At 32.5% G+C, this 12,982-nt stretch overlaps 2 protein-coding genes across 6 annotated transcripts; both read left to right on the top strand.

Moving 5' to 3' along the window:
* Positions 1-1,572: 1,572 nt before the first annotated feature.
* On the top strand, positions 1,573-5,748 carry LOC145558662 (uncharacterized). Of its 5 annotated transcripts, none has more exons than XR_014092596.1 (6): positions 1,573-1,693; positions 2,628-2,707; positions 3,612-4,079; positions 4,175-4,403; positions 4,824-4,922; positions 5,288-5,748. XR_014092596.1 is itself a non-coding variant. In XM_081619984.1 (5 exons), exons 2-4 carry the CDS (start codon positions 2,645-2,647, stop codon positions 4,385-4,387), a joined length of 744 nt encoding a protein of 247 aa, XP_081476110.1. In that variant the 5' UTR covers positions 1,573-1,693; positions 2,623-2,644; the 3' UTR covers positions 4,388-4,403; positions 5,288-5,748. The 5 variants fall into 5 exon arrangements, 3 of the variants coding, with proteins under 3 accessions (XP_081476110.1, XP_081476120.1, XP_081476102.1); XR_014092595.1 differs by having other exon boundaries at positions 2,623-2,707; XM_081619984.1 differs by lacking the exon at positions 4,824-4,922 and having other exon boundaries at positions 2,623-2,707.
* Positions 5,749-7,417: 1,669 nt separating this feature from the next.
* LOC145558651 (photosystem I reaction center subunit II, chloroplastic-like) lies at positions 7,418-8,460 on the top strand. The gene is made up of 2 exons (XM_081619962.1): positions 7,418-7,740; positions 7,939-8,460. The coding sequence occupies exons 1-2, from the start codon at positions 7,476-7,478 to the stop codon at positions 8,307-8,309; spliced, it is 636 nt and encodes a 211-aa protein (XP_081476088.1). The 5' UTR covers positions 7,418-7,475; the 3' UTR covers positions 8,310-8,460.
* The last annotated feature ends 4,522 nt before the right edge of the window (positions 8,461-12,982 follow it).

Genomic DNA, 12,982 nt, shown 5'->3' with positions numbered 1-12,982 from the left:
CCCTTTTACAAATTATTTGAATGAATTTATTTTATCGTCTTTTGACATATTATAATATTTTATGAATTTATGGTAATAGACTAATAGTTGTAGAAAAAATGGCTTAAAATCATAAAATCATATCTCTATCGCATGATATATTAATCAACAATTTGTATAAAAAACTACTTTGTAAATACCAAACACTTATTATAATTTACAATTTTTACATCAAATGTGAAGACATTATATTCTTCTTTAGCTTTACCAATATATGTCTCTTATATTGCGCTTAATATCTTCAAAATTAAAGCCCCATGACACGCAAACAATGTCATCCTATGGAATTTCCATAGTATTCTTGCCACCTAAATATTTCCCTTTTCAATCATCATCCTCATTGTTGTAGAAATTTCACATAGAATTTTGAGAGATATACTAATTTTTTAGTTTTTGAAACTTAATGAGTGTGAAAAAATCTTTATTGAAAATTTGTATTTATATAAGAAGAGGGGGAAGATAAGGGGTCAAATTAAAGAAATGAATTATGAATGTGAATAAATTGAATTGATAGATGGAATAATGAGAAGAGGAGAAGGTTTAGGAAATTTAATTTGTTATTGAATTAAAATAAAGATTACAAAATATAAAAGTTATTGAGAAATAAAGGGGGAGATGAAGAGAGAATTTCTTTGAAAACATAAGGAGGGAGAATGAATAAAGAAAGGTGAGAAAGAATGATGACATGTGTCAATTTTGGTTTGTGTTTTTAAATACTAAGTATAGATTAGTTAATTACTACTTAAACAAATTCATTTGTCTTTTGTTTTAAAGGGAGACTATTTACTTATTTAGTGATCGGCAAAATAATAAGAAAAATGGATGAAAGGGCATAATTAACCCCAAAGTGTAGAGTTTGTCTTCCTCCTCAATTGAAGATGCTCGTGAACTTCGATTTCTCCATTGAAGGTTTTTGAATTCCAAAGATAGAGGTAAGAGAATGGAGGAAGAACATGTACTAAAGGAGGAGATGAATTTGCTATATTAACCCCATTTAAATACTCAAAATAACACAAACACCCAAAATAAAACGATGATTACGTGTCATTTATCTTCCTATTTATGTTTAGAAAATTTGCCAATTACTACCGCAAGTTAATACTACTTTGTAAATTACTACCGCAAATTTAAAAAGTTGTGAATTACTACCGCAAAAAATTTTAAGATGTTGCGATTACTACCAAAACCCCATTAAACCCAACTATGACGTCATTATATCACTTTAACCTATGGTTAAAGCTCTTAACCATGGTCAAACATGGGTTAAAGCCCTTTACCATGACGTTATTATATCCCTAACCCATTTTCTTTTTCTGGGGGGTGGTTAAAGCCCTTAACCATAGTCAAACATGGGTTAAAGAGATATAATGACGTCATAGTTGAGTTTAATAGGGGTTTGATAGTAATCGCAACATCTTAAAATTTTTTGCGGGAGTAATTCACAACTTTTTTAATTTGCGATAGTAATTAACAAAGTGATATTAACTTGCGGTAGTAATTGACAAATTATCCTTTATGTTTTCCTAATTTATTATTTTCTCTTTCAAACTTTTATATTTACGCAGCTCTTCTCCCTCCTCCATTGAAGCGTACTCTGAGTTCTCCATTAAAACGGCTTCTGAGCTTTCTCTCCTCCATTGAAGCAGCTTCTGAGGTAATTACTATCTTCTTAATCATTCATTATCAATTTCACAATCTAGGGTTTACTTTCACACTATTGTTTCTTCAATTATCAATACTCAATTTAGATTTCGTCGAAGCTTGATTATTGAACTATTGGCTGTAATTACTGAATTTATGGAAAAAAAAAAATTAACAAGAGGATTTGTTGCTAGAATTTAGCTGTGTGAAATTTAAGTTGATATTCATAAGCGAGAAGAATTTTGATGTGTGCAATTTAGGTCAAAACAAAGCATAATTAGGTGAACTCGTGGAAATTTTTTTCCGTAAGCAATGAAATATGATTATAATTCAAAGAATTTCAGAATTTTGAGTGTGTAGTAGCAAAATGAAAGTAGGAGGATAATAATGAACTGCAAGTTAAACTTGATTTAGGAAAAATGACAGTAGGACCGGCAGGAGCAGCCTACTCGATACTGGTTCGGATTTACGTTCCGTTCACTTTGAGAACGGACCTTTTTAGAAGGGACTTGAAGTTCAGGACCTAATTAGTTGATGAAGCTGAACTACTGACCCTTGAGAAGGGACTTGTGTTCCGTTCGAAGTTTATAACCTTAATGATGCTAGTTAACCCGATTCAAAGCCCAATGCAAGTATTTTCCGGTGCTACGGGACAACAAGGAATGAAATCAAGAAGGCGGAATTAAGTCCAGTTCTGAACCTAAAAAGAATAATTGGTGTTATGTTTGTGAAGGTCATTTTGGTATTTGTATGTTTTGAGTTGTTTGTACTCATGATTAAATGAACATGGATTCTTATGAGCTTGAACCGAGATGATTTACTTTTGTCTGCCTGGTTTTATTTTCTGCCTTGATGATTTGATCTGATTTTCTCGATTTTTAAAAATATATCTTCTGGAATTGTATATCATTTGAAGTGTATCTTGTGACAAATTTTGTGAAGCTTAGAGACAGAGAAAGCAGCGATGTCACCAGCTATGGCGGTGTCCTGCTCTTCACCCCTACTCCACCCATATTTTAATCAGCAAGTAAGCATCTTGTATTTCTTTACCTTGTATGTTCTTCCTCCCATTACAGGAGGGAATTAGTTAGTCTACCTCCTAGTATCTTGTTTTGGTGTATTACTAAACAGTTTTGAGAATAACCAACGACTGATTGCAATTATGATATGTGCAAGTTTTGAAATTTTTATTAACAGTCATGGAGTATAAAAGTTATTAACTCTGTTTCCGTGTTGCAAAAGGAAAAAAGTGTATGTTTTTCTTTCTTTTCCTCCTTTAAGTTTTCTGTTTGAACAAACAATAATTTTTTCCCTGAACTTTAAGCTGAAACATGAAGAAAGTATCAAGTTTTTCTTTATTGTGTTATCGACACTTTGGAATTTGATAAGTAATGTTATAGTAATATCGAGGTTTAATGGTGTCACTAAAACGAAAGAGGTTGCATGATATTATCGTTAGAAATTTCACAATATTACTGTCCAATATACAAAATGTTAAACTAGATATGTTAGAGTTTTAAATCCTTATTTCATTGGCTATTGTATGACCTTAGTGCCTAAAATCTGGATATAGGTAATATTTTACGACAGGGATATAGAGATGCTATGAGCGCCTGTTTGGTTCAGCCATATATGTTGTTTACTTGATTTCCTTTGGAACAATCTGTTCAAGGAATATTATATTGATAAGGATATAGAAATGCTTTGAGCGCCTGTTTGATTCAGCTATATATGTTGTTTACTTGATTTCCTTTGGAACAATCTGTTCAGAGAATTATTTGTATCACATGGTGGAGAAGATCTCTAACCTTATTTTTTTACAAAAAAATTAAATTGGTAGCATCCGCAAACCGCAACCTCTGATTCTTTTTCAGCTCTTCAGCATAGTTCTTTTTCTTCAAAATTAAGTGAAAGGTCTTTGCCTTTTTCAGGGTATTTCACATCGATCAAGTGGGTGCCAGCCTTTCGTCCGACAAGATTCTTTAAATGGAAAAGGCAGCTTTATAACTTATAAAGCAGGTCTTGTAGTTCAGAATACAAAGCCAAGCTTCTCATGCTCTGTAGGCATGGCAGATGGACATTCCTCTGATAATCAGGGGAAATTAAACTTGGACCAGATGATGGACAAGGCCAGAGAAGTTTGGAATGGCCTTCCCAAACCAATCAAGAACTTCCCTTGGAACAGAGTGCTAGATAGTTTTATTCAACTTATTCTTGATGTTGCAATTGCTGTTGTCAAATACTTAAGTGCTCCTGTGCTGGCTGTTACCTCCCTCAGTGAGATGTCCTACTGTGCACATGAAAGGAAACTGTTTCTTGTTCCTATTCCATTGGTTCTTGGGTTTGCTGTTGCTGGGATATTGAAAGAGACAGCACAAGAACTATCTCCTCTTACCAAGGTCATTTATAAAGACATTTTTCGTTAAGATTTGAGCATGCATAATATGATTTATTTATACATTTGTCTCTAATCATTTCAATATTGGATTAACAGGATGCTGACGTTCCTTGGCATATGATTGCAATTGCTATTCTTCTTGTTCTTCTTAAGTTGCCTGGGCCATACTACCCATACTGGGGCCGGATGTTTATTCCTCATTTTGCAAATGGAGGGCTTTTAAGGGTTTTTCTAATGATGTATTTCTGGTACCAAAAGCCCAAGAAGAGCCAAGTGTTGCAAGATGCAGAGAGTTCAGATCAGAATTGAGTATATTTTGTGATAGGTATGACGGTATGCTGTTTAACATTTGCACATGAGTATGATGTTTCTTGTTCCTGTTATCATGGATCCTTTGTTATATAACTATGGCAGGAAAAATGCATGTGAGGAATATTAGTCTAGGTTTTAGCTACGTAACCCAACTTGCCTGAACTGTGACCTATTGTCTGCTAAGAGCTGCCAAGGAATAAATAAGGATGTACTACATGAAGTGATGAAGCCCCAAGCCCCTGTGATTTTGAAACTTCTATTTGGAGGATAGTTTTTTCCTTTCCATCCATATAAATCCCTTGTGATTTTGTTTTGAAATAAATATGGCTGTATTGAAGTATTTCTGTATTTGTTGTCAATTGTGCTATATAGGTTGTAGTATCCTCTTATCATATTTTCAGACACCTTTTTTTTTCCTAAATAATTGGTTCAGTGCCATTGGAGGAGGGGCCCTGGAGATGTATTAGGAGGTGGAGGGAGGAGCTGATTTTGAAATAAAGGCGGGGGATGGAGGTGTTTCTTTTTCATAAGGGTAAACTCTCAACTCATCTGATAGGTTCTGACATTAGCAACAGTTTATGAATATTACGATTATTTGTCCACTAGAATAAAAATGGCAAAAACTCTGGCAGTGTGGCACATATAAAATTTCTTGTATACATGTTATGATACCTTGTGGTCGCATTAAAATTTGATTCTTGTATTTGCTAGAAATATTTCTAGTTCCATTGGAGTTTCCTGCTTTTCTCTTTCTCCTTAGTACAATTTTGGTTTCATTTTTTCATTGATATTGCTCTTCACCAAGGTGTTTACTTTGAGAAGTCTTAAATCCTTTTACCATTCAACCTCTACGACTCTATTGTAAACATCAAACATTCTGACATCATTATTGTTCAGGCATATAATGGGATCAGCCTAGATTACCTCGATATCAGAACTGTAATCATCCAGCTTAAGAGCGGATGATAATGACAGAACAAACTTCTCTACAACTGTCTGGACTTTGAACTGGCTGCAAGCCTGTAACGTAATTAACGGACTGTTATGAGATCATGATCATGCTGCTTTAGAGTACAGCATGATGGATAGTAAATCCTTCCTCCACATTTCATCCAGGTTACATTTGTTAGATATTTTTGTGTTTACTTAGATTAGTGGCGGCATTTTTGTTCATGAAATTCTAGAATTTGATACGCAAGGCATCTGAGGCTACAAGTGTTTCTAGAATTGAGCCCTTTTTATTTTTATTTTTGTGTTATTCAATTTCAACCTTGGTTAAATTTTTCTCTGTACATATCCATGGTTTTTCTTATGTAATATCTTTAAGGAAGAGCTACCCTCTCCCTTTTCGTTTGCTATTTCTTGTCATTGTTTCTTACTGGCATCTCAGGAAAGACGATGCTTGTGGTGTAAACCGTTTTTGCTGGTTAGATCAATCATCTACACATTATTGATTCATAGAGAACCAATCAACCAAAGGCAAAGAAAGATTAGATAAAAACTCGATCTTATTTTGTTACCAAGTATTATTTACTCTTCAGTCTTCATTATCACTAGCTAGTTGAATTATACTTAACATTTTTATTTTTATAGGGGTCATTCTTTTGTTGTCGTCCTAAACTCGTATTTTGACAAGATATATATAGAAACATTATGTAGACTATACACTCATTTTCCAAAATGACTTGATTTTTTTCCCTCTCTTCCGTAAGTAATATAACTTCCTAAATGTTTAAGGGTATACAAGTATTGTTCTGTACCTCTATATCCAAAAGTTCATAGTACTAAATTTTTTAAAAAAAAATTCTTTTTAATTTTAGTATGCATAAAATTGTAATAGGAGATAACTTGAAATGTTAATCTCTGAGATTCTGGGACTCCCTCACTCTCCTTCTATTAATTCAAATCCATATATATTTTTTTTGGTGTTTAGAGAGCCACAAGGGCGAGGTGAGAATCGATGCCAAAACCTCTTAGAATATGGAGGGAAGCTCTAACCACTTGAGCTATCCCTCACTCTAAAATCCATATTTTTTGTACACTTAAATATTTATACTATCTCTTTTTCTAACAAATTTCCCCCTTTTCTCTCCTGCTGCGTTAATTTGTGTGTAAGATTTAAGCAATAAATGTTACTCCATGTAAGATTTCTTAAGCAAAAATAATACTTACTTGGAATCTCGGTTTTTTTTTTTTTTTTTTTTTTTTTAATTTTGACTTTTGACATTTTTCACATACTTTGCTTTGACCATCATTTACTAATCTTCTATATTATATACTAAAGTAATCACCAGAGTTATCCCTTAAGTACACATGTCACATTCACAACAAAATTTTCCCGCCCAAATATTTTTTAGCTTTTTTTTTTAATTTCTTTTTTTCCCTTAAAAAATAACATGATAAAAAAATTTTAATGAAAAAAAACTTACAATAATTTATAAAATATTTTAAATAATGTATCTAACATGAGAATTTTAAGGATAGACATGATATGAATTCAAATTCAAAAATAAAAAATATTACATATAAGCCATTTCATTTAAACTAACTCCATTTTAATTGAATTTTATTAATTAATTTATTTATTTTTATTTTCAAGTCTTATTATTATAAATCCGTGCATTTGCACGGGATAAAACTAGTTACACATAATGGACAACATACTTTATTAAATATTATTGGAGTCGTCTTAATATATACTTTGTATTTTTGACATATACAATATAATTTTTGTAATAGACATTGACAAATGTGTTAACTCAGTACATAATCGAAACAACTAATAAAAAAAAGATAAATTTAACTACAGAAGTATTTGACACAGTGAGAGATACTAGGGAATATCTAGATGAAAAACAGTAAAATAAAACAAAATTGCAGTTGTGGTTGTAAGTAAGCTAAGGCAGTCGGGCCCTCAGTATCAAAAATCAATAAAAACAAGCCATCTAATTGGTCTAACACAAGCACTCTTATCCATATCTCAACCCTCTAACATCCATCAAAACTCCTACACTTATTCATATCCCTTCTTTCTTCTCCACACTCCCTCCACATCCACCAATCCAAACAAACTAAATTACACAATATGGCAATGGCAACCCAAGCCACACTCTTCTCCCCTTCCTCCCTTTCCTCCACTAAAACCATCGATCCCCGCCTTACCTCCTCCTTCAAACAACCCTCCGCTCTCTCCTTCGCCTCGAAACCCGCCTCCCGCCTCTCCATCCGTGCAGCCGCTGCTGAAGGCAAAGCAGCCGAGACTACCGAGGCCGCACCCGAGGCACCCAAAGGTTTCACTCCTCCGGAATTAGACCCTAACACCCCTTCTCCAATCTTCGCCGGTAGCACAGGTATTGAGAATATATAATATCTACTTGTATTAGTAATGTTTAAGCATTGTCTGGGACACACACTAGTTTTTAATTTTAAAAAAAAAATGATGAGGGTGACTTTGTCGCGAGTATTAAGTTACTCGTGTCATGATTAAGTGAACTTGGTGTATCACATCGCCTGGGATACTCACTAGTTATTGTTTATTAAACGCGCAGGTGGGTTATTAAGGAAGGCGCAAGTAGAGGAGTTTTACGTGATCACATGGGAATCACCAAAGGAGCAAATCTTCGAAATGCCAACAGGTGGTGCAGCAATAATGAGGGAAGGACCAAACTTGCTGAAATTGGCACGTAAAGAGCAATGTTTAGCACTTGGAACAAGGCTAAGATCAAAGTACAAGATAAAGTACCAATTTTACAGGGTATTTCCAAATGGAGAGGTTCAATATTTGCACCCAAAAGATGGGGTTTACCCTGAAAAGGTTAACCCTGGTAGACAAGGTGTTGGTCAAAACATGAGGTCAATTGGTAAGAATGTTAGCCCTATTGAGGTTAAGTTTACTGGCAAGCAACCTTATGACTTGTAAGTTTTTTTTAAAAAAATTTGAAGGTGATCTTCATTTGATGGGACAAATATAATGTGATTATTTTAGCATGGGTTGTTGTATTATTTCCTTTTATAAAAAGGATCAAACTTGCCAAATATTTGACATCATAATGTATGTGTATTTTGATTTAGATCTTTTACTATATATATTATTATTGCAAAACATAGTGATGATTTAGGTGATTAATGATGAATCTTCTTGTTAATTTTTAATTTGTTATTCGTTTTTTTTTTATTGTGCTATGCTCTTATAAAGGGTAAGATTATTTGTAGCGAGACAATACGAGGTTATAAACTTATAACGGTTGAAAATATAAAGCTAAATGAGTGACAGGAAAGAAAAATAGACTTGCTTTCAATCCAATTTATAAACATATTATTACATGCCGAATTATATATATAAACGGCTATCTAATTAGAGCTACAAACTTGGAACTACACCCACTATCTTCATGATCATCTCCACAACCTAAGATCTTATTAACCGAAAACTGATACGAGTACATATATAGGTCTAAAACTATGCCGCTACAATTGATTAATTGAATTAATCAACTAAGCAAACACATGTTCCTAAGCTATAGGAACTTATGTTAGATCAATAGTCTAACAACAACTTATAGGTCTTTGGTTGTTAATTGAGGTAGTAATGGATCAAGCATATACACGAGTACACGACCATCTGATTTCATACTGCCGTTGATTAGCTAATACGTAGTACCTACTAGAGTGCCCATGTATCATGTTGGCATATTCCCATTACCAGTGAGATAGAAGGTTAGAATAGTTGACTAGTTGCCTAGTTCTCTGACGACTTCTAAGCCTGAGGCAAGACGTCCAATCTCACCTAACACATTCTAGTAGAGATATCCCGAAAGTAATATAAACCTAAGATCCCCCTTTAGAATGGACCTTCTTCTTTCCATTTAAAAAAAAAACAATACTCACATTACCAATTTTTGGTTAATAATTGAGCAAGCCAAATACATGTTCATTCACATTGATTTGGAACATGTCTTGGAGAAAATATATTTGGCCTTTTTAGGTATTGTAATCTTACATGGAAAAGTTCAAGGCAACTTTACTAACTTTAGATTGTAAGTTATAACGGTAGTTTTTTTACAGCTAGTGAGATTAAAATTAAATTAATAAAAAATATATATTTAGAGTTTAAAATTACAATACCATTATTATAGCTTCTAGCTAATTTAAGGTAAATGATTTATTTTTAATTTTTTAAGTAGCTAAACGATGTTAACCAACGCCAAATTTTTAATCAGTCAAACAACAAACAAATACTCAACTAATCAAACAAACACAAATCTTAAAGTGATAATTATGATGATGTAATAGATTATCTACCTTAAGTTATTCATGCATTCGTAAAAATAAGTATTGACCAAGACAATAGTAGAATTTTCAACAAAGTAAAAAGTGTACGTGTTTAGAAATAATAGGCTTAATAGCATCATATATAAATTTGATCGATCGATCAATTGGGACTCACTTCCTAGATGCTTCATCTTGTTGACGATTGAATTTCCTTACTTTTTTTTTTGCTTGGTTTCCAAGCTAAAAAACCCCTGAAATTTTAGTATATAAACATCAAATTATCCAAGTTTAACTTCCTACTAATTATAAGAGCAACATTATTCACATTGTTACTATTTGAAAAGGAAATGAAAGACGATAATAAGGCAACGGGGAGAAACTCTACGTTCACAACGACCATGAAATCATTTGTTACAAGTTGCTTTCATGTTGATAACTATGATAGCTACAACAAAAATGATGTAACAAAGGTTTCTAAGGGGTCGGACCGACCATCACCCGTGTTAGACCCTGAGGGTACTATTATAGCTGCTTCCAAGCATTTCTCTTCGGCTCATAAGGTTCGATTATGACAATATTGAGGTTTATTTTGATGGGGAAGAAGGCTTATAACGCGTCACTGAGGCTTTTCTTGGTAGTTATTGTTCATCCTTAGCTTGTTGTTGTTCTTGGTAATATAGGTTTGAATCATGGTTCAAGAGAGTGAACTTTAATTTGTATATATATATTTGTAACTGAATGAAGAAAGGATTGGAGATTTTAGTTTCTTTTTATTGTGTAAGATAATTATGTAGTTTTTTTTAAGCAAAAGTTAATTATGTAATTAGTTGATGCCTAATTGAATCAAAGATCAAGCTAAGCTATATCAAAGGGCAAAAAAAACTGGCTCACGATTGATCGAACTTGAGGTTAACCAAAGTCGATTATGTTCTAAATTTTTTGTAAGGTTAAAACTCTTTCATTTTTCTTATTGTAATTCCAATTCATTATAAAATGTCATACATTATTAATTAATAAAACCAAGTTATTAATTTTTTCATAACTAGGGCAGCTAACGCGCGCGATGCGGGCGCATAGCTAGTCATATCTAGAAGCTCTTTCAGCTTGGTCTTAAAATCACAAATTTAGTTGTTGGCAGAATTAATCACAATAAATATGTAAACAACTATGTTTATGGGTATAAATGTCCAAGACAACTAACATTAATGCATGAGAGCAAATAAGTACATAATTAAATATTTTAAAGGGTATAATTATCCAAACACTATTCATTAAAAAACTTGTACGTATAATGAGGGCATGTAGATGAATACACATTTTAAAGGGTATAATTGGCATTACACTATTCATAAGAGTAATCTTGTACTTTTTATAAGGTAGGGAAACTCCATCTCTTGGAAGACAATTAGACAAGAAAGTGTTTTTCGCAAAAGGAGGAAGTATATTGTAATAAAGCTACGGAAAAAAATCACAAAAAAGTAAGGAGAAAAAGAAGATAGAGAGTTATTTTTTTAGTAAATTAAAAATTCATGAAAATCTCTTTAAAAGTCACCAATTGAGGCTAGGCTTTGAAAGAAAGTTTTTTTTTTTTTTTGACCAAAAGAAAGAACAAATCAAAATGAGTAACTTAAAAAATATTTTAGGAAATTATATTCCTTCAACTAAACGAAAAATCCAAAAGCTTAGGTCTTGTTTGGCATTATTTTTGGTTTTTAGTTTCCTGTTTTTTTAAAAACTAAAAACCAAAAACAGGAAACAAGAAAAAGATGTTTCCACTTTTTTGTTGTTAGTTTTCAAAATTATTATGATTTTAATAAGTTTAAATAGTTTTTTTATTCATTATGTGACATATATCATATATTTTTATACAACAAAAAACCAAAAAACAGAAAACAACAACAATGTCAAACGAATCCTTATTAAATTTGACAAATTAAAACATTTTTAAATCGTTATTAACTTCCTTTAATAATACTCACTTATTTTTGTGATTTTATAAAAATATTAAATTACAGTTTTATATTTCAAATTTTATTGTATCCTCTTAGATGGTAAGATCTTCTTTAAAAGTTTTGAGGATGACCCTTTTCCTAAAGATCGCATAAGAGTAAATGTGCTTGCTTTTGTAGAGTATCACATTCATTTTCGCCCATAGAATACGTTAAAATGGTACAGAGTAATTTTTTTATACATGCATATAAGAGACAAACATTGGCTCGATTGTTTTCATAGTATCACATATAAATTTGGTAAGGTGAGTCAGGTAAAATACTTATACTTTTATATTAAAAGCGTTCCTAAGAATGTTTATGTGTCATGTCATCCCCTTTTAGGGGTTGCATTGTGCCCTATTATCTATCACTCAACAAGCATTGAGATTTCGAACATTAAACCTCAAGGAATTGAAACAAGATCAAGCTACTTAACATCTTAGCCAATAACAAATCATGTCATCAATATAAATAAATGCGACTATAAATGACACGCACAAATTAAATAAAAAAATAAAAAGAAAAACTAGATTTGCAACTTGGAAAAACAAATCAAGAGGATAAAATCAACAGTTTCCAAATATAGGAGAGATAAAAATTGTCTTTCTATACTTTTTGTTAATTAGTAACATTTTTACTATGTATTTTGAATAATGTTTATTAATACCATTATGTTTAACATTACTCAAACAACCTATGTTTTATCAATATATAAAATATCAATACCACAATTATAATAGATAGTTGACAAATGCTAACCAAATGTTAGCTCAAAAGGATAGGACCTTATTCGCAAGCTATCTTGAGTTATCAGCATCCTGTGCACCCCTAACCAGACTCAAGTTAAGTTCAATTTAACTCAAATTTTATGAACTCGAATAACTCACGAATAGTCTCGTCTCATAAATACCCTATATACGATACTCCCATCTGGTAGGGATGGCAGGTGGGTATTAAAATGTGATTCTCGCACCGCACCCGCCCCAGTTGGAGCGGGTATGGGTCCAACTTTGATGGGTAAGTAAATGGGTATGGATACAAAAGTCATACCCACCCGGGGTAGCGGGTAGGTGTGGTGGATTTGATGTCATACCCATCTATTATCCAAATACCCGCCCAACTATTTCGCTTACCTGCCAGTTACCCACCAACTTATTACTACTTTTTTTTAATCATAAATTGATTACTACCTTGTATAATATGCTATTAAATTATGTTTTACAACAATTTATATAGGCAAAATGACATTTTATAGAAAAATTACAAAACAAATATTGTTAAGTTGGCGGGTAAAAAGCGGATGGAGGATATCCACATGGGTGGTGGATCA

The sequence above is a fragment of the Chenopodium album genome, chromosome 1, assembly GCF_948465745.1.
Source record: "Chenopodium album chromosome 1, dcCheAlbu1.1, whole genome shotgun sequence".
Lineage (NCBI taxonomy): Eukaryota > Viridiplantae > Streptophyta > Magnoliopsida > Caryophyllales > Amaranthaceae > Chenopodium > Chenopodium album.
This window is presented reverse-complemented; position numbering and strand designations above follow the sequence as displayed.